Source organism: Ovis aries, chromosome 9 (genome assembly GCF_016772045.2).
Source record: "Ovis aries strain OAR_USU_Benz2616 breed Rambouillet chromosome 9, ARS-UI_Ramb_v3.0, whole genome shotgun sequence".
Taxonomy (NCBI): domain Eukaryota; kingdom Metazoa; phylum Chordata; class Mammalia; order Artiodactyla; family Bovidae; genus Ovis; species Ovis aries.
In genome coordinates, this window is record NC_056062.1 from 21,581,519 (window position 1) to 21,605,126 (window position 23,608).

Sequence of the window (23,608 nt, forward strand, 5' to 3'; positions counted from 1 at the left end):
CTACAGCCCATGGGGTCCCAAAAGAGTTGGATACAACTGAGTGCCTAAACAACAATAATAACAAACTGAATTTGGAGTTGTATCAGTTTCCCAGAGCTGCCCCCAACAAATTACCATAAAACTGGTGGACAGAAATAATAGAAGTTTATTCTCTCAGTTCTAGGGGCCAGAAGTCTAAAATTAGGTGTCATCATTTAATTTTGGCATTTTTCATTTCTTCTACCTTTTTTTTTAGTTCATTAATTTCTGTTCATATGTTTATTATTCATGTTCACTTCTACTTTTTCTGGGCTTAATCTTTTCTAACCTCTTAAGCTGGAGGCTTAGCTGACTTTGAGCCTTCTTTTCTTTTATAAGCATGTATGGCAATATTCTTCTCTGCAAGTGCAATCTTAACTACATTTTCAAGTGTTGATACATGTATAATATTTTCATCACCTGCCAGGTTCTTAATATCTTATTTTCCCTTTGGCATTGTTCTTTCATCCATGAATCATTTTAAAATATTTTGCTTGATTTCTAAACATATAGGGCTTTTTGTCTTTTCAATAGTGATTTTAAGATAACTCTCCAGGCAATAATATTGGAGTTGGTAGCCATTCCCTTCTCCAGGGGATCTTCCCAACCCAGGGATCAAATCTGGGTCTCCTGCATTACAGGCAGACTCTTCACCATCTGAGCCACCAGGAAAGCCCTTAAAATGTGTTGAGGCTTGCTTAAGTTGCATCCCATGGTCCATTTTATCTGAGTCTATTTGAAAAAGCTGTCTACTCTGCAGCTGCTGAGTTCAGTGTCCTGGACAGGTCTGTTGGATCAACTACACAGCTGCCATCTTTCTTATCCTTACAGACACTTCTGGGTTGTGTTAATTAATTACTAAGAAAGATATGATGATGTTATTCAGTGATAAAACTTAGAAAAATGTAAAGTGAACTCAACCTTTATCACTATATGGTAACCTATCTCTAAGAATGATTTTTGCTTTAATGACTATTTAGTGACAAGCTATTGTTAGAAAAATCATTTGTTTTTTCTCCAAGCTTTTCTAAAAATATTTTCCCTCACTTCTGGAAAGCTAATTCAAAGGACCTTAAATTCGAGATTGAGAGAAATTCCTTCACGGAGGGGTACTTGTTCAGGGTACCTAGTCCACCGTAATGCTGGCAATGAAAGACTCTAGTCATTGCAAGGACTAATTTACAGACCACTTAACTTACTGACTGTAGCTAAACAGGCAAGACAAAGGAAGGCTACTAGACGAACTGCTCGGCTCTTAAGAACATGGGAATACTGTCCTACCTCCACTTTGTAAAAGAGGAAAGCTAAAAGAACTTTAGAATATTAAAAAATGGGAATCACCATCTTAGCATAGAGTCAGCCTTCTGCATCCACAGGTTTTGCAACTGTGGATTTAGCCAACTGCAGATCAGTTTTTATTTCCACAGATGTATGTAGAGCCTACAAGTATGAAAGGCTGACTACACCATGCCATTTGATACAAGAAACTGGAGCATCTGTGGATTTTGGTAACTGCTGGGAACTAATACCCCAGATACTGAGGAAGGACTGTACTTACCATGCTGCTTAGATTTCTTTTTCTTTTTCTTCTTCTTCTTCTGCTTTGGTTTGTAGTGATCTTTGTCCCTCTTCTCTTTTCTTTCTTTATCCTTTTCTTTTCTCTTACCTAAATGACAAAAAGGGAGTCAGTCAGTAATCATGACTGATCCCGAGGTGTTCCTTTGTGGTTAACCTAAAAGCAGCATTTATGGTTTAATCAGCTATTCCAGTCACCTGCCCAGAGTGGATGGATTCAATTAAACTGTTCCTGTCATGAGTCTGGAACTCCTGATTAGCTTACTGGGCTATAAGAGGGAATCTTCATTAGCAGTGTTGAGAAATCCCAACTCCTGACACCTTAAAGTTAACACAGACAGTAGTTAAAATTCTTAAATGAGTAATGTAACTCAGTTTCCTGATGTGGCAAGAAATATACTCCACAATTTAAGAAAAACTTGACTGAGGAGACTCAGCATTTCCACACAAAATTTAACAACAAAATGTATTAGAAGATTAAAAAAAACTTGAACTTTTTTCTTTTGGAAAAATATTTTAAAAACTAAGTCAAATTCACAAATAATTCCTTCAGTCTTTCAATATTTTCCACGTATATAAGAATGAAGATACAAAGCACAAAGAAGTAAAAACAATTCATTAAACTAAATTTTGTCTTAAAGTTTTAAAATATTTCTTTTTTCTCAATCATATGCACTTTAAAGAAAATGAACAGATGTTAAAACAGTATCCTAGAATACTTTATTTAAAATTAACTCATCACATATATTCAACTATTGTCCAACTCAGAAAGGTTTAGCCCACAGCTTATCAACCACATTGAACCAACTTTGAGTAACTCAAGCTCCAGGGAGCTAATTTGTAGAATATTTAAGACTATTATCCATTATTCCAAAACTTACAGTCATGATAGCACAGAAGACAGAAAAGACAGCAGAAAATTTAGTATCTTTTTATAAAGAAAGTACAAAAAAAAATGGCTGGGAAAAAAAGGCTATTTTAATTTACCATCCATTCTCTAAGGATCAACAATATTAAATGGCACCATATTTTTAAACAGTCATAATTTCAAAGATGTTCAAAAACATCAAGTTCTCAAAGAAAGCCTTAGGGTTCATTGACAAAAAAATACACATACTACTACAAGACATGTATTAAGAAACAACATATTTGGAGGTGAATAAACTAATAAACACTAAAACAGAGGATCACTTACACCTACAGGAGCACTAACAGGTAAAAAGTAAGGGACAGACTACGTCCTCCCACTGCCAAGCCATCTACAGTCTTTTGCTTAAAGATTACTTTCTGTTCATACCAAATGCAGTTGAGCTTTTTTCTTCCAATTTCACTTTTTTTTCCATTTTCGATATTCCTGCAGGTTTAGGGGAAAAATACGTAAGTTTAGTCAGAAAAGGTTAAGAGTATGGGACAATGTTTTAAATTAAAAATTGCTCACAAAACTCTACCAAGACTCTTTTCCCCTAAAGGTCTACATTATTGCCTGAACTAGTAACAAAGAAGTGGTATTTCTTACTTCAAAGAAATAAGGATGATGTTTGGTTCTTCAGACTATTCAGATTAGATCCCTAGTTCCACCATCTATTAGCTGCACAGTCTCGAGGAAATCATTTAATCTCTCTGTGCTTCAGTTTCCTTATCTACCAAATAGGAGTAAGAGTATCTACCTACTACTGTTATCAGCACTACGTGAGTCAAAATATGTAAAATGATTAGTGTCTGATAAATAATGAGTGCTTTTTTTCACTTTTCTCCATTATGGTGGAGTAATTTGAGACTGCATCATTTCTAGAAATGGCATAAATGTGGGTCTAAACATAAAAAAATGTTAGGGTGAATGCACTGGGCAATCAGTTAAGATCAACTCTGGCACCACAGCCTTTGGCAACCCAGGAAATGTTGGAATGCACTCCAGCAGTAGGTCCATGTAACATTTCTGCTCCTGTGACAATTATGACAAAATGCTATTCCCATCACCCAAATGAAATATCAAATTTCATATTAAATTATACTGGTTTTCAACAATCTGCACAAATTTTTTAAACTAATATTTAACCTCTGCTGCCTAGAACAAATGAATACCTCTGAACTCCATCGAATGTGTTATTAGGTAACGAGAAAAGCCAAAACAGAATTATTCTATAAATCATTTTTGGTCTTTATCCAAATGTAAGATATAAAGGCTTATTAACACAAAACAAATATTCAACTTAATGGCACTTAGGTATTATAATCTAATAGTCCAAAATACATTCTTAAACCAATAGTACACTTCAATAACTGTGTTGCTGACAAAACACACACTAAACCAAGCTTCTGAACTCATATTCAGCTATTTCCAATGCTAATATCTTATCTGTGTCTAGGGTTAATCTAAGAAAAAGACTCTAGTATGCTTAAATACAATTTCAGTCTATTAAATTATGCTCTAATATTACCATTTATGAGTTCTTTGACTTTTAAATCACTCCAAAAAGGTATCAAAAAGCTACCATTTGATTCAGCTTACTGTAAATAATTTACATAAATTAAATAAAACACAACAAAAATTTAAAAATACCACTCAACTTGAACTAAATGTTAATGAGGTGCTAATAATTGTTTCAAATTCAATAAAAATATTGGTAATCTCCCTGATAAAAAGATTTCTTATGACCAAAAAATGAAAAGAACATCAAAGAGAAATGAGATTAAATTTCCTTATTATCAAGACCATTGAACAAATGCCTCATTTCCTTTCACTAATCACTGCTTACTAACAATGACTGCACCACACCATGAAATTTTCAAAAACTTAATGCAGTATTCTTGACAATGACAGGGCATTTACGACAGAAACAATAAGAGATTTGCATTCTAAATCTTAAGTGATGGTAGAGATACACCAGAAGCAACCCTTGACTATGAGTTTCGCCCCTGTAGGGCCCTAATCTCTGGGAGCACTGAGTCTCCAGTGTGAAAGGTGGAACACGTCCAGAATCCCCTGCGTGCAAGCTAAGCCACTTCAGGCATGTCCGACTCTTTGCAACCCCACAGACAGGAGCACACCAGGCTCCTCTGTCCATGGAATTCTCCAGAGAGGAATACTGGAGTGGGCTGGCGTTTCCTACTCCAGGGGATCTTCCTGACCCAGGGATCAACCCTGCGTCTCTTATGTCTCCTGCATGGCCGGCAGGTTCTTTGCCACTGGCGCCACCTGCATGTTGCGCCTGCGTGTTCAGTCACTGGTCTTGTCAACTCTCTGCAGCCCTATGGACACAGACCTCCAGGTGTCTTTCTGTCCACGGGACTCTCCAGGCAAGAATACTGGAGTGGATTGCCATGCCTTTTTCCAAGGGTTCTTCTAGACCCAGGGATCAAACCTGCTACTCCTGCATCTCCTGCATAGCAGTCAGGTTCTTTACCCACTGAGTCACCTGGGAAGCACCTGGGGTGATTCAAATAAAAGGAACAGCCTTTCAGGGATGCCTTTTCTGGCTGGAATGTGTGGGATCCCTCAGGCACTTGGAAGACAAACAACATTGTCCTGACCCTCAGCTCTGGAACACAGGTCAGCACAGCAGAACAGATACAGAAATTATAATATGAGTGCTTTCAGGAGGATCCGTTCTAGACTGTTTTCACATGTTCTGGGGGGTCCCAAACCTTCATATTTCTTTTTTTTTTTTTAATTGGAGGAAAACTGCTTTTCAACATTGTGTTGGTTTCTATATTTCTTAACTATAAAATTTCAAAAGTAAAACTAGGGAACTGAGAAAAGCTTGTCAACATTTAAACAAGGATATTAAAGTAAATATTCCTATAGGCAATAATGACAGGACTTTTAAAAACACTCATGCACAAATAGATTTAAAAATAGATCTATTTAAGAATTCCATAAAAGAACAAATGTCATTTTATGAGACGCTCTCTACATTGTCTTTATTTCACCATGCAGCAGAATTTGGGAACCACAGTACTAGGTTATTAGTTAACAGAATAGTGATTTGTAAACTAAATTTTATCAACAGAACTTTTTCAAACAAAATACTATATAATGGCCAATATATATTACAACCCCACCCCTACCCCTGGCCAAACAAAAAACACGATAAAAAACAAATGGAGCTATCCAGATTAAAGCAAGAGAGACAGATCTCTGAGCCATATCTGCTTTCATGTCACGGAAAGCCCCATAATGCAGAGTGGGTTTCTTCAGTGTGCTAAATATCTGATTTTTCCGGCAAAAAAAAAAAAAAAGAGGCTATCCCTGAGACTCTCCATGGAAACCCCAGGCTTTGAATAAACCATGAACATTTGGTGTGGGGGTGGAAGTAGATTAAGGAGTCTCTGGTTGTGGTTTGGTTTGGTTTTGTACAATTCTGGAAAAAAAAAAAAAAATTGAAAGCCACCCTAAAACAAAAAGGCTTTCAGAAAATAAATGTGAAGTTGGTGTAAGATGATGGACTAACCACCAAACATTTAAGATGCGACGCCTGCACAGCACCGGGCACAGGCGACTCAGCGACTCAGTTTGATTGTTGGCCCATCCTTTCATACATTGAGCTTCCAGATTTAAACTCCTTAAAGAGGTCAGAGTAATTCAGTAACTGTCATATGGACATCCAGGAGATAAATAAGAAAACCAGCCAACATTCCCAGTTAGCGACAGAACTAATAGTAATAGAACTAAGACTCTATCCTTACCTAAAACTGATGGACTCTGTTAGATAAAGCGTTCTGAAAAAAAAATAAGAACAACGGCACCAAGTTTTACAAGGGCACCAATGACTGGTATTGTTGTAATGTGGGCAGCAAGGTATTTTTAATCTTGTTTATAGTCATATTGCACGCATGCTTCCCAGTAGAAGAATGTAGAAGATTAGCGTAAGTTCATTATCTCTACTAGAAAACAACTAAAAGCAAGTGTTAACCTATTGAGAATAGGTGTATATAATAACTGCATAATCTGCATAGTATCATCAGTTCTTTATCTTGACTGCTAAACTCAGCAGTGAGAACATAATCTCCCACAAGAAAAAGTAAAACTCTGTTAAACTATTCCACAGTTAAGGACTAATATCCTCAGTCATTCTAAATACTCCAAGAATTTCAATTTGGAAAAAACACCCCAGAAAATGTCTTTGATACAAGCTCTGGGAAATAATGTTTTCTACAGAAGTTTTAAAACTCAACAGTAACAAAGCTTACTTTTATAATTAAGATGGAAATGAACCAAGTAAACATGAAAAAAAATAAGATCAAACAGAACAAAAACTCTTGGTACTCTGACTTCAGATGGAAGAAAACTTGGGGTGCAGAGAGAAGGCCTACAAACACTGCAAACCATTTTTGAGAGCAGCTAACAAAAATGTTAAGAGAAAAAAAGCGCGCAGACCACTGAGAATTTCCATGCAAGTCAGACAGGTTCACAAAGTTTTAATCAAAAGGTGTCCAATTAGAACACAACTTGAATTCTATTATTTCCCTCAAAAAATAAAAAATTAGAAGAGGTTAAGAGAAACAATCCCTCCCAATCCCACATTCAAATACATTCAAATATGTTGTGACTGTGTTCAACCCTAATAAACAAGACTTTCAGTTAATTAACATTTAAAAGCATGCACTTCCTTGATTTAAGCAATTAAAGTTGCCAGTCATCACCATACTTAAAACGGTCGTCACTCTTCAACGAACTTACAAACTCATCACATTATAAAACCAACTCCTCTCTACCTTTCACTTTCCCAAAAAATTACCTTGCTACTTGGACTTTCTCAAATAGTTATTTCTAATACTTAAATGGGGGGAAAAAAATCATGCCTTACCTCTACCCCAGTGCATCTTAATCATTACGAGAAACAAGAACCACACCTCAGTGATAATTACCTGTTTCTCCACAAATATGCTAGAAATTCTGGAAACAACAACACTAGGCTAGTATTCTGATTAGACACAAAATCACTGGAATCATGGATTTCCATACACAATCACTACTTTGACATTTTAGGATACATCATCCAGCTAGCATAACTTAGTTATAATATACACCTATTTACACTGGTCTATCTTTCAGTCTTGTTATTATTAGAAAAACTTACACATATAAACCAAAATACAAATATTTTCAAACGCACAACTATAAATAATCTCCCCAATGAATATATAGTTTAACTTGAACATATTTTTATATATTCAGTACAGCAACAAATTCCATATTGTCAAGGCACTCTTAAGAACTTCACCTCTTGAGGAAAAGTATCTCAAAGGTTAAGGGTAATTCAGAAATCTTGTGAAAACAGGGGAAAGAAAAATCAATTATCCACAGATAGAAGGGGCTTTTAGAAAGTGTCCAAAGACAATGGATAAGATTTGGGAAATGACAAGAAATGCTTCAAAGCCTACATATCTCTAAGTTTGGGCACTGGTTTTTTTTAAAAAATCCAGATATGGAAACACTATTGCATATAAAATAACTTCAATCTTTTTTGATTAATGGACTTGTAGAACACTGTATATTTACTATTAGTTACATTTTTACTTTCAAAGAAGGAATAAGAAGGTAATGGCAGTAATGTAAAAAGCATGTTTCTTTAAGTTACTTTAATATCCACCAAAGGCCACCAGAAAAGAGCAAGCTCTATTTCATACTTCACCTAAGGATTTGATAAAATGACTTCAGAGAAGACGCTATTAAAATCAATTATCCCCAGTGCTCTTTGGCTGCAAATCAAAAACAGTTTTATGTTTTTTCCCATTTCAGAACTGACTCAGTTCAGATCTCCTTCATCCATCTAATTCTAAATTAGTAACTTACTGAAAAGGTATTAGTATTTGCCTCTATTTTTGAATTACACATACTCTATGCTTGAAATTAAAATCCTATAAAATTCCAAATAAAAGGATGTAAACATATAATGGAAATACAAATTAATATTCTGTTACATTAAAATACCAACTTGATAGAACACCTCAGAAAGGTTTCAAATAATTACAACAAGTATCATAAAATAATCAAAAAATGTCTTCTAGAGCATGGTTGGTTTTACACTTGAAACTCTCAAAATAACGTTATAATCAATTATGGTTAAATTTGGGAGATTCTGCTCCAAAATATCGGACTATATTTAAGATAAAGTATATCGTTAACTTAAGCTAAGTGTTTCTTAAACATTAAGTTCTATTACAAACACTGGAAAAGACCCCAATGCTGAGAAAGATTAAAGGCAGGAGGAGAAGGAAGCGACAGAGGATGAGACGGTTGGATGGTATCACCGACTCAATGGACAAGAGTTTCAGCAAACTCCAGGAGATGGTGAAGGACAGGGAAGACGAGTGCTGCAGTCCATGGGGTCATAAAGAGTTGGACTTAGAGACTTAACGACGTTCAGTTAACTTATGCCAAGCGTTTCTTAAATTCTATTAAAATTTTTAAACCTATAAAGTATTGACCCTGTTAAGTATTTTCTGGCTTCAAAACCAAGAACTTCTGTGATTATACTCTAGTAATTCCTACTTAGTAGAAACGGAATATAAGAAAAAAGTAGGGAGAAGCAAGTCAAGTGACAAAATAAGTATTATGTCCAGGAAAAATGGTAGACAATGGTCGCACAAAATGACTGTAAACCCCATCTTCCACAGCTGTTACATAAAAGTTATTTATGAGGAGGAACAACATATTAAAAAATGTAATTTATACATCAAACTCATTTTACCATATAAATGCAAGCCTAGCTAACTTTGTAAAAATGAATCTTTTACCTGAGGCTGCTGGAGCTCCTCTTGCATCAGTCACTGCTTTGGAAGAAAGATTTGTAAGCATCTGTGTATCTTCCTTTTCTGCTCTGAGGCATTCATTATGGTAAGAGGGATCTGGGGCTAGCGGTGTTGTGACTTCCGAACCACGACTTAAGTCAAGAGGGAGACAGGGTCCCAATGACAAATGTGCAACGTCAGGTACTACACAGAATAAAGAACGCAGTATGTTAACAGAGGTACACTGTCTCAGTTAATATCAATGTGGATTAAAATGCTACATAAGTTAAACAGTGCCTGGCAATCAACAAAGAAGGCACTGAACGAATATTTGTAGAATCAAATGAAGTGCTTATCTACAAAGTCCAGAGATCTTAAGAAGGAAAAAAAGCAGAAATCTCTTAAATTTTAATAATCTTTATCTCTTAAGTGTTTTCTTTGTCTTCTTTTACGTTTGGATCTATAGGAAATCAATATACATTACCCTCTGGTCCTGAAGACTCTTGCTGATTTTGAGAACTGATGGAGAATACTTTCCCATCAGTGGCTGGAGAGGGAGGAGAAACCTTTTCTACAGAATCATCAGGCATGGGCAAGGTGGCTAAACGCTGCGATCTTCTTCTCCGCTCACTATGCTTGAAAGGTCTAGGGGGGTTCACAGGCTGTGGAGGACCTAGAAAAAGATCTTCAATGTTCACGAAGCAGATACATGCCGGGATCATCTTATCATATTTAAGGAGAAAAAACGGGAAAAATGATTCAAATTCTGCCCTCTGATGCTGTTAAGGTATCCACAAGGAACAGCACATGTTCCAAAAGGAATCAAAGGCAAAAGCTGCCCTCATTCACAAGGGTTAATCAAAACTTTTAAAATCTAAAGCCTACTAGAACCAAAAGAAAATAACATGGAACATTCATTTCAGGTAGTTTCCCATGGAAAAAGACTACAGTTTATTCTCTAATTGCAGATTGTTGTTAGTTGCCATTCTTCCTTTGGGAAAATTATCTCTGTATAGCCACAGATTTCTTAAAAAAAAAAAAAAAACATATATATATATATATTCCTTTTGCTATATTACAAATCTAGAATCTCTAAGGGAAAAAAAAGACAGGGGCATCGGTAACAAAATTCTGACATGCATTGTAGAGTTAGTGCTTTACTTGCTAAAGTAAAACTAATGTAAATAATTTTATCCCACCCTCATTCCCCCAAATGGATTTTTGTAAACAGATGTTTGGGCCTGATTCATTAAAAAAAAAAAATAAATTGAGCACAAATAACTTTAAGTACTCACTATGGGCAAAAAATGAGAATTTTTAAAAAATATGACAGTTCTTGCCCTCAAATGTTTTTTGTTTTGTTTGGAAAAACTCACTGAGTCACTTGAGCATCTTCTAGCTATATATTACACAAAAGCTTGGAAATTCTTTTTAACCTTTCATTTTCCTTCTACACAGCACATAAACATTTTGATTATTTAGAACAGGCAGGACTACATAAGCCAATATATTTATGTTAATTTAGAAGGAGAAAATAAGCGAGGTCTAAAGAAGTTGATGCTTTGGGTATTCAAAAGTACTTTTACAAAAATCAAAATGAAAAGACATGGTGATAACTGAAAGAAAAGGATAAAACTCACTGTGGTTATAATACTAAAATATAAAACAATTCAAAATAAAATACATATCAGTGTCATCTGACACTTTAGTGACTACTGATGACATCATTTAATGATAAATGCCATAAAGAAGTGAAGCTTAGGACGAAACAACTGAGTGTTTCTGTTCCCATCCTTTCATTTATTAGACAGAACCAAATCAAAACAAAAAAGTACCAAAACCTAATCAAAAAATGAAAAATACAGTTGAGCAAAAAAAATACAGCAACTGAATAGAAGAGAAATTTAATATATTTGACTGACAGAAGTCTTCTCAATGCCACCATTTTTAATTGCTGTAGAAGATATGATAGGGAGGAGTTCATAAGGAAAACTGTCATATTCATTTAATAATCAGGTTACTAATTCATTTGCTGTTATAAACAGCAAAATTATCTTTTACCCAGTGAGTTTAGGTAATTATTTTTCTATATCTCTAACTTAAATACTAAAATATGAGAAACATAGGGTCAACACAAATCTTGTCTTAAATATATCCATACCCATGTTGAAAGGTTATATTAAAAAGACTAAGTAAATGCTTCAAAGATTAGCGGTATTGAAACAGTAAAATCTTTAAAAATAAGATCAAGGAAACAGTTTTCTTCTTCCATTAGTAAAATTAATCTGAATTCTGCGCTCTAAATCCTAGAAGAACTGAATAAAATGTATTGGGGGTGGGGTATAGACAAGTGGGGACAATGACTAAATCAATCCATAAGAAGCCTTAGGAGTTCAGGACAATATCCACATATCCACCATGGGTCTTTCTGTATCCCATAATGGTTTTGTTTTTTTTTTTGTAATGAATCAGGCCTCTAACTGTGCTTGGATCATTAGTTGAGGAAAGTCAAACTATAGTTACTAAATTATGGTTACTAAATGCTGAGGTTTCTTAACCAACAGTATAGTCACTGTCCCTCTGTACAATACATCAGTCAGAAATGTATATGGATTTTGCCCCTGAGAGAGTTTCAAGCCTTCCCTGTCATATCCACTTAAGTTTGAATTTTTAAAATGCAACTTCATAAAAATAACAATATAACTACAACCAAACTGTTTTTAATGTATCTTATAGGATAAGTAACTATTTTTTAAAAATCTGTGCTCACTAGTTTTATTTATCATTGAAGAAGAAAGCTGAGATACAAGCGTCAAATCCTCGACTTGTATTAATTCTGGGGAAAGTGGTGATTTAGGGGGTTTTATACACCCAGAAGAATCTCCAGATTCATGTTTGCATTTCTTGCTGCGAGCCTTCCCTGAAGACAAAGTTGAGGATAACAGTGCAGGTTTCTGAGTGTTGGCAGAACTGCTAATGTCAGCTTCATTTTTTTTCTGACTTTGAGGTTTAGGTGAAATCGCCTGAATAAATAATAAAAAATTGATATTTTTATTTTGGTTTCTTCATTTTTGTTCTTGTTTTCTATTTTTGATTGTTAAGCAACTTTAGTATCCAAAAACATTGTTAAGCAACATATAACATTTCTATTACAAATGAAAAACCAAAAAGAACCCCACAAATTATTAACTAAAAGTTGAATAGGCTGTCTTTAAAGGGATGCTGTCGACCTATCTAAACCGTGGTTTTTAAAACATGTATTATTTATAATATTCTCAGAATATAAAATGTTACCTTACTGGACAAATATGTTTGTGTTAAGTTAAAACATACCTTTTTGGAAATCATAATTACCAATGACAATAATTACCAATAATTACCAATGACAAATTTGTGTTTTAGAGCATTAAAGGAATACATGTAAGCTTCTGATTTTCAGATTAAAAAAAAATAATAATGTCTTTGAGTTCAATGCAGAGGTTTAAGTAGACAATTTCCCTTTAAAGAAAGATCTCAACAGGAAAACAATGACCAAATTAACGAAACATTATCTTTAACTCATTTTAGTGCTGAAAGCTAGAGTTTCATAAGCATAATGCATCATGAAATCGAAGCCACCAGCAATACAGAGTTAAAAGACTAAAAAACAATACAAAACAAGCAACAACAGAAAAAAAAAAAAAAACAAGGAGTAAAACCAAGTGTAAGTTAAAAACATTGGATTTAAAAACAAAATACGTCGCATTCTTAGATGAGAGTTTTTACCTTCTTCCTGCCAACTGATACTTTTAAAAAAAAATTAGAACTTTGTCAGTTCTTTCATAAAGAATACCTTAATTCATTTGGCAGTAAAATGTCCTACATTTGTAAAATTATAAGTGAATGTGTCCAAAGACTACAGAGAACAGCCACATCGGATGGACTTGCACTCTATGGTGTTGGAATGCCTATACTGTATCTCTTTTTGACATATGTATCTGAGAACAAAGTATGAGATACACTTAAAAAAACAAAAAAAAACAAAAAAAAAAACCCTTTACTAAGATAGGCCTCTATAAAGAATCAGACTGCTAGCTCTATGAACAACATGCTGGTCCCCAAGAAACCTTTTTTACTTCCCTATCTTTTGTGAGGGATGACCAACAGGTCTGCAGGCTGCAGTTCTCTGGAATATGAAAGTCACTGTCTGGGAACCAAATAGCTTTCTGTTCCCTGAAATCGAAGGCGTTCATTTTTGGTAGAAAAACACTGAATATCTGGTATTAACCAGGGCACCTTTGACTGTGCTACAGATGGCATGTTAGACATACCACATTAAAGGGTGGGTGTCAAGCGTTTCATTTACTCAACTGTCATCATTTCTATTCTTGAATTTACTCATTACACATGTGTATAAGTGCAGATTCATCACTTGAAAAAAAAAAAACTCCATATATAGAAAGGATTCCTAAGCTTATTATAAAAAGTGTTGCCAGAAAAGTAATTAGAGCCATTACTTGTAAATAAACAATTTTATTGTTCATCTTCACATATGTGAGACATCACTACAGCATCCATTACTCTCAAGTTACAAAGTTATAAAACAAGATTTTAATACTTAAATTAATATCTTGATAAGGTGCTTAACTTCTAAACAAGGACAAATTAACATTCTTTAAAACTTACTGAATTATGCATCTAATGCAGGTTTTATCCAAAAGTAAAATATAACATAACAATTCCCTAATACAATTAAGTAATCTATAATTAATAATCTGAGAACTGGGGTTCAAGACCACAGAGTTTGAACTCTCTTAAAGTAAATAAATAAATTCCTTAGCACAGTAAGTTTGGGCCTTAGGCCTGTTATAAATCTACGTCGTGAGTGAAATTATTTTACTCATTAGGGCAACATAGGTTAGTGACAATACCTCTTCTTCAAGTCATACCAACTGAGATGTAATTAAGAATTTTATAACTCGGCTTTTTAACTCTGAAGCAGGGCAAACAGTATAAGAATTAAGAGTTTGGTTACAAAACAGTTCACATTGAAATCATCCTGAATGACAAAAAAGGGGGCGACAGTATTACGTTCCTTAAAAATCTAAAATAATTTACAAACTTTTCATTATTAATCACTGGTCTCTTTGTTACAAAACTGGCAAGGACTCTCAAAATTTTCTTAATTATGTGAATAAAAACAGCCGAGTTACTCAATTTTTCTCCTTTTTAAGCTCAGTTTCAAAATGTTGTTTTCTATACTTGTCTCTGAAAAGGGCACTGCCCTCTACACTAACTTCCACACACAGTAATTTTCACAATCACATTCTTCTCAGTGGGATTGTGCATAATGAAAGATTGACATTGTAATGAATTTTCCAGAAACATTTTATTACCCAAGTCCCTGACTTATTGCATTCTGAGAATACCATAAACAGTGGTGAAAATACAAAATATTGTTATATCTGGGACGTTGAATATAATAATACACAGTTAAAAAAAAGTCATTTAAAATTTGGTTGATATGCTGACAATAACGGCAAAGACTTAACCGTTTGATGACCACAGAAAATCAGAAGGCATGATTCACTGACATATTAATCAATTTAAAAGATCACTGATTTAATACAACATTAATGGAGGCACCGAAACAATGCACTATTATCAAATCAGGCCTAAAATAACCCTGAAAAACTCAATACAATATCAATTAAATTTGGACTGTTTTTTAAAACGCATATAGAGAAGAGCAAAAGGTACTCATTTTAAAGTCTTCTTTATTAGGCTACTAATAAAGAAATAATACAAAAAGGATATAGTAAAACTACATTAAGGCTCAGATTTTAAAACAGAAGAACCAAGGAAATCCAGTTATGGCTATCACTGTGTTCGTATAGTCTAAACGGTGCCCCGAAAGGTAAGCCCTTAAAGAATGGAAAAGCATGCACAGCCCATTATATACAGGTATTGTGGGAATCTGAAGGTAGCCGAGGCAAAGCCTAGCAACTGCAACCTTCATTTTCAAATTCCTCTATTAGGTGGTTTAAAGACAGACCCTTAATAGCTTTTTAAGTTATTTTTGTAGTTATTAAAATATACATCCTAGCAAAAATGTATGGCTCATTGATCAATTCATAAAACACAGTCAGTCTAACAACACCAATTGTTACAATATAAAAGAAACTTCTTACAAAAGAAGCTTTATAAGATGTCAAAAAACCCTGTTTTAACTCACAAGTGAAAAGTATTTGTGTAAGGGTCTTTTCGTAAGCTAGTCAAAGGTGATCCAGCTGGAAGCCTGTATGTACCCTGGGAGGCCCGTCTCCTGGCTTTTCACCATTGGGAGACAGACTTTAATGCTAGCCTACTGAAAATAAACACTAATTAAGTATGTAGTTTATCTGCATACCTTGGAGAAGGCAGAGTTAAAAATGTTATCACCCATTATTTTCCCATCCCCATATCAAAAGGGTGATTTCAACTGTGTGGATACTATAGCTCCGTGATAATTCCAGCGGGGAACCTCGAAAACAATCAAATGCTACCGTTTCATACCTGCTCCAGCATTGGAGCCGTTTCATTGTAGTCTTCCTTTTTTTCAGCACCATCCACCCCAACAGCTTTGGATGCCAACAAACCTTGAGAAAAATCGTACAGAAATCGCTTATTAGAAAAGATACTGGCTTTCACACGAATTCTCCAAAATTTTAGCAGCTGAATCCCCTATACTTTTTTTATAGGAAGTATACTCTCAGACAGTTACTTGTCAAATATACAAACATCCTTAATAATGACTCAAAGGGCTAAATTAGAACTTGAGAGTAGCTAACATAATAGTTTTCAAAATAAAAAAAGTTACCTTAAAATATCCTTAAAAAAAAAAATCACACACATACACATTTATTCTGTACAAATTTAAATTTCTATGGATTAATATCCAAAAACCTAAGACTGCTTAAATTATTGTTATCTTAGGCTTTGTCCATACAACTGAAGTAAGATACGGAATTAATATTAAGATATAAGAAATCCTTTCAAACATCTAGAATATAAAATTATTGTTGTTGTTATGTTATTAGCTAAAAAAACTACTCCCAATTGGTTTTATTGCACTTGGATTCTTTACCCTAAGCTTCACAAGTGTGTTTCTATACCCAGTTGTGCCTGATCACTTACAAAAGTGGTGAGAACATGATGGATTCCTTTCATGTTAATGGAAAAAGAGTATAGATCCTTCCTACATTTGGACTTCATATGATAGCCTCATTATACAATTGATGACATAAACTGGGAGTTCCAGTTTTTTCCCATGTATACCTTTAATTTTCAATTTTAGAAGACAGAATATTTTATCCAGAGTATAAAATGTCTCTTAACATTAAGAGACATTAAAACCTGGCTTTAATTTAGAAATTAAAGGCATTTACTCAGTCAGAGTCTTTGGTAAGCACCAGATAGGTGCCCTCAATGGAGGTAAATTTATTAACATAACCCTTGTACACGTTTATTTCTTATGGCCACCACACACATAAAAGGTCACCCAAAACCATTTCTGTGACACTTCAAAAGTCAGGCACACAAAACTCTGGCTTCAAAGGAAGTATGTTTAACAATCAACAACTTAATAGTAAATTTACTTCAGCAATTATACTACTTGTAGTATTAAAGCTATCTATCCCAGGGATGGGGGAGCCTGGTGGGCTGCCATCTATGGGGTCACACAGAGTTGGACACGACTGAAGTGACTTAGTAGCAGCAGCAGCATACCATTTTTAACATGAGAAAAAAAGGACCCCAAAACGCCACATAACTTTGAGTTAATCCTGTGCCAACGCCCCTTGACTCTTTCAGGTAACAATCTCTAAGATATTAAGTAATGTAGGTAGAAATTCAAATATTAAAATTGCATTCTCAAGGTAACACTAGAACCAAGTGTTCAATCAGGCAAAAAGCACCTTTCTATTGTTAGATAATGAAGCTGAATATCTATTACTCAGAATTGTAATTTAAAATAGGAAACGCTGACTATAAAACAATGATTTTGATACAGCAATGACTGGTATTAAAACTTCTATTGGTGCAGTCTGACATAATCCATATTGCTCAAGTTCCATACAGTTTTAAGTGTATATTCAAATGAAAGGAAAAAGACTCAATGTATATAGTTTAATAAAAATAGCTTATATATCATAAATTCAATTCTAGCTGTATTAAAGTAACTTCTGAACGCATTTTTAGATGACTAAAAAAGATGTAAGCACAGAATTTATTTAACAAAACCGCATTCACTAGGTATTTCTTCTCTAGCTAATATTTTTTATATTAAATACTACTGAAAGTAAAATGAAAAATAATTAGGAAAATTAGCTTCTTCTTTTGTAGGGAATTGAGTAGAGGCCCTACTTCTATGGGTATTCAAAGAGAACAGATGTTTGCTACTCAATCTACTAACTATACTTTTTTTGTTTCCCTTCATAAAGGTGGTGGAAATACTTTCAAATCACATAACAGATAAAATAGATCACAAATTAAAATTAAAACTAAAGTACTAGAAGTTTAAAAGAAACAAAATAATTTAGCCTTACTAAGTGAATCTACATTTGGATATTACAGACCCAAATAATTAAAAGCAATTCTCACTTAATGGTTTGTGAAAAGAAAATAAAGCTTTGTAATGTTCTTATAAAAGCAATGGGGCATTTAATTAAAACTACTTAAAATTAGGTTAGAAGATGTAATACTTGGTAGCCAGTTAATTCAAAAGCTTCAAATATGATCAATAAAAAGGCTTTCATACTTTACATGCAAACCATCTTATACAAGAGTTATCAAATATAAACAAGGGACAAGAAACTTTTAAATGCCCTTGAGGAGGACACTGACTACTGCTGCCTTAGGAAGAAGTCTAAAATCTGTCATCATGACCAATTAACATTCTGGGAAGAAATGCAATAACCTTCCAAAATGACAAGAACTGGAGGGAAATGAACAAAATTGATTTTTAGTAATTTGCAAATATGTATTAATTATCAATATATTACTAACAAGCAGTCATCCAAATAAGATATCTATAGAGTAAATATCTTAACAGAATGCATTATGCAGTTTCAAGAAATTATTTATTGTCAGGTAGAAGTAGAATACAGATTTTTATGAGTCCCATCTACAAAGTGATACTTTCTCAATATTCTACTTCAGCTATAAAATATACAGTTGGTCTCTCACTGCCAATAGGAACAAACAGAACAGAGACCAAAGCATCTTAGAATGGTAATGGGGAGGAAAGAAAGAACAAAGCAGTTAAATTCATGCTCTGCTTTTCCATCAGGGATTCCAAAAATACAATATTCTTGTTGAGTTTAAGAACCAAACATCCTGAATATTATTATCAATAACATTACTGGCCAATTCAAACCTCTGGATTTTAAAATTATTTTTTATATTCCTTAAGCTGTACAAATGTATCTAAACTGGCTTAAGGTCTAGAAATTCCTAGAACTATTACACACATGCCACGCACCAACTGCTAATGTTTCTTCTTTTACTCTCTACCAATATGTATTTTAAAATCTACTCAAATTTGCTTGCAGTTCGCTTGCAACTCCTGAGCATCTTTGTAACATTGTTTTCTCTAAATCAGCATGCACAAAGTATATAATTATCAATAAGTTTACGACATAATGAAACCTAAGATTCTGGAAGAATACACACACACACACACACACACACACACACACTGCAACAATAATTTCCATGTCTACTTATTTAAAAATTTTGAAGCCATCCTATACCATTCCCTATATAGAAATCAGATTTGGAATCTCTATAGGGTGTATATATGGTTAAGAAAGAGAAAGAGAGTGAATAAATACATGAACTAAATTTATCCAGCAGCTGGTTCACTTATTTCCTGTAAGAACTACTTAAAAAAACAAATTAAAAAGTGTGGTAGGAAACACTCAGAGCAGGCTGAGATGCTGCCGTGTTACTAGGCTATTTCTCTCAGCAGTAAACGGACAAAAAGACATATATAAGTGAGCTTGATAAATTTAAAATATACCATAATTCCGTAACAAAACTGCTACTTCCTATTAGTTCTCATCTCTCTTTTATGATCTACAAACAAAATTTACTGTACAAAGGCAAGCTGGCGTCTCAATCATCAGAAACAATCTTAAAACATCTATTATCTTTTTGCATGATACAGTTGTAACATGAAATCAGAAATAGACTCAGAGATGAAAAACTATTAAAAAATTAACACATAACTTGAGTAAATAAAGGGAAAAGATCAGAACAGCTTCACACTTGTAAAACTTCTGCCTTTCTACTGCTGCCAGAACTATCACTTGTTAAGATTCCCAAGAGGAAGTGAAGAAAAAGTCCCCCCACTACTCTTTTCAAGGCCATCGGAGATACTGCATCACTGTGAATTAAGCTGCTTTCTTACTTTACTTCTTTAAATAGTGAGCTTGAATTTCTTAGTAAGACACGTGTTAAGTGTATATTGACTGAAACTAAAAGTATCCAGATTTTAGGGAAAAACATGATGCTGGTAAGCTGGCAGTTGCGCCACCAGTGTCACTTCCATCTTCCTTGATCTTGGCTTTCCCAATAAGGCAAGTCAATCTGGGAATCACAGCAGTGAGAAGCACTATCCACACAACAGAGCTCCGGGTCCCATTATTCTAACAAAACTGAGGTCTCAAGCTGCCAGCATAATAATCACTAGAATAACATTCATTGGCTTTCTCCAACATTAATAGTTTCTAAGGAAAAGGTGGAATGGGAATGGGTAGAATGATTTGAAATATTTCCTGTCCTGGGGCCAAATATATCCTTTATCAGAGAAAGGCACAAAAACAATATTAACAAATGGAAAGATTAAATACTCTCACCTGTTGAAACCAATTATAATTACTTAGATGAGTAGGCTTACACTCTAGATAATGGTCAGAATGTTTAATTTACATTTATTCTTGGATCTGATGATGAAACCAACTTTTTCAAATTATTTAAAAGAATGTCAACAAAGATTTACATATTTTATTAGGCCAAAGGCACTAAAATTATCCTTAAAATTAAGAGCATGTGACTGATTATTAATTAAAATATTTTAGCACCCCCTTTATAATGTATGTGCTTCCCTGGTGCCTCTGGAAGTAAAGAATCTGCCTACAACGTGGGAGACCCCAGTTTGACCCCCTGGATTGGGAAGATCTCCTGATGAAAGGAATGGCTACCCACTCCAGTATTCTTGCCTGGAGGATTTCATGGATAGACGAGCCTGGCGAACTACAGTCTATGGGGTCACAAAGAATCAGACACGACTGAGCCACTAACATTTTATAATAGAACACTCAAAAAATTAAATATATTAACAATCTCTTTTAAAGATTAGAATCATTAGGCCTTGGAAGTGTGGGGCTTAAATATGACTGGTCCCTTCTTCTGTGAACACTAACCAGGCTAGAATTTCCTGTGTTTTTCATCATTCTAGTATTCTACCTCCTAAACTACAACACAGCAAAGAGAAATAAGCCCTAATTCTAGAGACCAACCTGAAGGTCAGGATAGAAATTTTAGAAAGTTATAGAAGTATTTTCATATTGGGAATTAACAGATTCAGGAGCTGAATTTAAGTCAGTACTCATCTTTCCAACGATCCCTAATGAGACTAGTCAAGAATAAGTATGTTTGTTTAATATTTAGAACCTTGGACAGTATGTCTCACAAGTTGACAAGAGCAGACGATCCAATTTTTAGAGAACTACTCCTGCCACCAAAGCGATTTTAAAACTATGGAATTGACCCCGTGCATCCTCACAACATCCCTGTGAGGTAGGCAGAAGACAGGTGATACTGTTTCCATTTCACAACAGAAAAAACCCATGGTGTCGAAAGGTGATGACCTTAAAGAAACAAAGCAACTGTTTTTCTTATTAATCAGTTAGCTACACTAAACCAAAAGATATATTTTCCTTTATTAAAAACAAACTACTGTAAAATCAAACCCTCCATTCCCCCCCACAAAAAGAATCATTGTAGTTTACCAGTAATCTTGTTAAGCCGAGCTCTCTTTGCCTGAAATGAGTTGCCTTGATTATTTTTCCTCTTGTTTGTTAATGTGCTCTCTGGCTGTGGAAAGACCATCTTTGGAACGTTCTCTACATGAAGTCCTACTTTTAATAGAATACATATATGAGAGTTTATCTAGAATCCAAAGTTAAAACACATGAATTATTTTAAGTAGCAAAACACTAAGATAAGATTTGCACTTAAGTTTTTTTAATCTAGTGCTTAGACACAGAACTTTAAGAGACACAAATTTCTCCAGACAAATGTATTAGGAAAAAAAAAAACAACTACTAAAGGCAGTTGTGCTTCAGGAATGACTTACTGCTTTTTCTGTATTATATATCGAAATACATGCAAAAGCATTTTAAAAGAAAACAAAACAAAACAAAAAATCCCACACAAAAAGAATCTCAATACCCACTACCAAGAAGTTACAAATCAAAATCACAACTCATTTCTTATTCCAGAATACTGAGGGTATCCACTGTCAAGTACCCGTATTAGACCATTAACCTTCAGAGCTGTTAAAAAAGTTAAACGTCATTATGATGCTAGGGAAAAAAGCCCAACAATTCAACTGTATGTTCAAACTACAGGTAGCCAAAAGATCTGACAATTCACTATGTGAGTTTACCACTGCCATGGGGAGTGAACATAAAAACATATTTTGTACCAAAAGTTTCACTAGATGTAGGCAGATCTTCCTTCTTCTCAACTTCTGGTGTGGTTATAGAAGTTGAAGTTTCTTCCTTTTTTGAAGGTACTTTAAACCATTTTCTCTCATCTTTCTCTTTATCTTTATTGCTGTTAGCGCTGGTTCGAGGTTTGTTCCCTGTTTTATTCTTGGCTGCAGCTGCAGCAGCTGCTTTGACTAAAGCTATCCAATCCTCCAAAGGAAAAACACAAAACATGTGAAGCATTAAAAACTTAATTAAAATTACACTAATGAATAAAAACACGTATCACATTTTCAAAGCTACTTTCACAGGCACACAAATATGAAAATCAGATTAACTACATTTACAAGGGAGATCATCAATGTGTTAGATTATCAAATTTAATAATCTAATTGGTTATATGACCTCACATAGAATGGGAAAATACTCAATTTTATATTGATATTCAATAACAAATATCTTTTGATGGAATAAAATTTAAAATACAAGAAAACCTATGATAAATGTGGAAATATCTCATGACATTCTACCTTAGTACTTTAGGGTTTAAATGCCTAATTATGTTTCTTTTCTGTGATGAGATGTACTACAAAAATAATATGAAAAAAATGCTTATGTTTCAATTCTGCAAATATTAAAAGAAATGTATGGTCAGCCAGCACTATCTTTGGGGTTCTGCATCCAGGGATTCAACCAAATGCAGAACAAAAATACTTGGGGGAAAAAAATTTCCAAAGTTCCAAAGTGCAAAACTTGAATTTGCCATGCTCCAGCCACTATTTACACAGCTTTTATATTGCGGTAGGTGCTATAAGTAACCCAGAGATGATTTGGGAGGATGTGAGCAGGTTATATGCAATACAATGCCATTTTATATAAGAGACTTAAGCATCTACAGATTTTGGCATCCATGAGAGTCCTGGAAACAATTCCCTGCAGAAAATGAGAAACAAATATGTTCCCACAGAACAAATGACTACTCTTCATTAGGAAGAATGTATCACTCAAAGTAAGGTCAATTTCACAAAGGTCAAAGTATGATTTCGTTATTTTTCAAAGTTTTTAAAGTTTGCATAACAATTAATCACAAGAGCTTAACATACTACCAGTAAAGGAAACAAAAAGCTACTTGACCAAAGTAAAGTACACACTGTCAGGCTCTAGTTTAATTTCCCTCCTTTTACAACTTTCTGAATCTGTATTAGCTGCCATTCTTTTGAGATGCAAATATTTATATTCCTGTGATTTTTTTTTTTTTAGTTTGTGACTAAATAATTTCTACTCTTTTACTTTGAACTAAAAACACTTATTCTTAGTCCAAGCAACTAAAAACAATTTCACAACATCAACTATATGTTAATTCATGGACTGTAAGAACAAACACAGGCCATTAAGCAAATCAAGTTGATGGCTGTTCAGTACTGAGAATATATGGTAAAGACAACAAGCCATTAAAGGGAAGCAAACAAAATAAAAGCCTCTCTCTCCCCCATGCCTGAAATGAACTGAAAACATCATGTGATTGCACCTAACACATTCCCACTGAC

The 23,608-nt window shown here is 34.2% G+C and overlaps 1 protein-coding gene across 21 annotated transcripts in view; it reads right to left on the reverse strand.

Moving 5' to 3' along the window:
- PHF20L1 (PHD finger protein 20 like 1) overlaps window positions 1-23,608 on the reverse strand; it is a 72,916-nt gene that overhangs the window by 24,350 nt on the left and 24,958 nt on the right. For 14 of the 21 annotated variants that reach the window (XM_060420003.1, XM_027972883.3, XM_042254080.2 and 11 more), the window contains 8 exons: window positions 22,058-22,271; window positions 21,360-21,488; window positions 15,862-15,944; window positions 12,098-12,350; window positions 9,812-10,000; window positions 9,334-9,531; window positions 2,891-2,947; window positions 1,577-1,684 (listed from right to left, as the gene is read on the reverse strand). In XM_060420003.1, the coding sequence (XP_060275986.1) occupies window positions 1,577-1,684; window positions 2,891-2,947; window positions 9,334-9,531; window positions 9,812-10,000; window positions 12,098-12,350; window positions 15,862-15,944; window positions 21,360-21,488; window positions 22,058-22,271 (1,231 nt within the window). The remainder of the gene's footprint in view (window positions 1-1,576; window positions 1,685-2,890; window positions 2,948-9,333; window positions 9,532-9,811; window positions 10,001-12,097; window positions 12,351-15,861; window positions 15,945-21,359; window positions 21,489-22,057; window positions 22,272-23,608) is intronic. The other 7 variants (XM_060393350.1, XM_012183540.5, XM_027972884.3 and 4 more) reach the window with 1 other exon arrangement.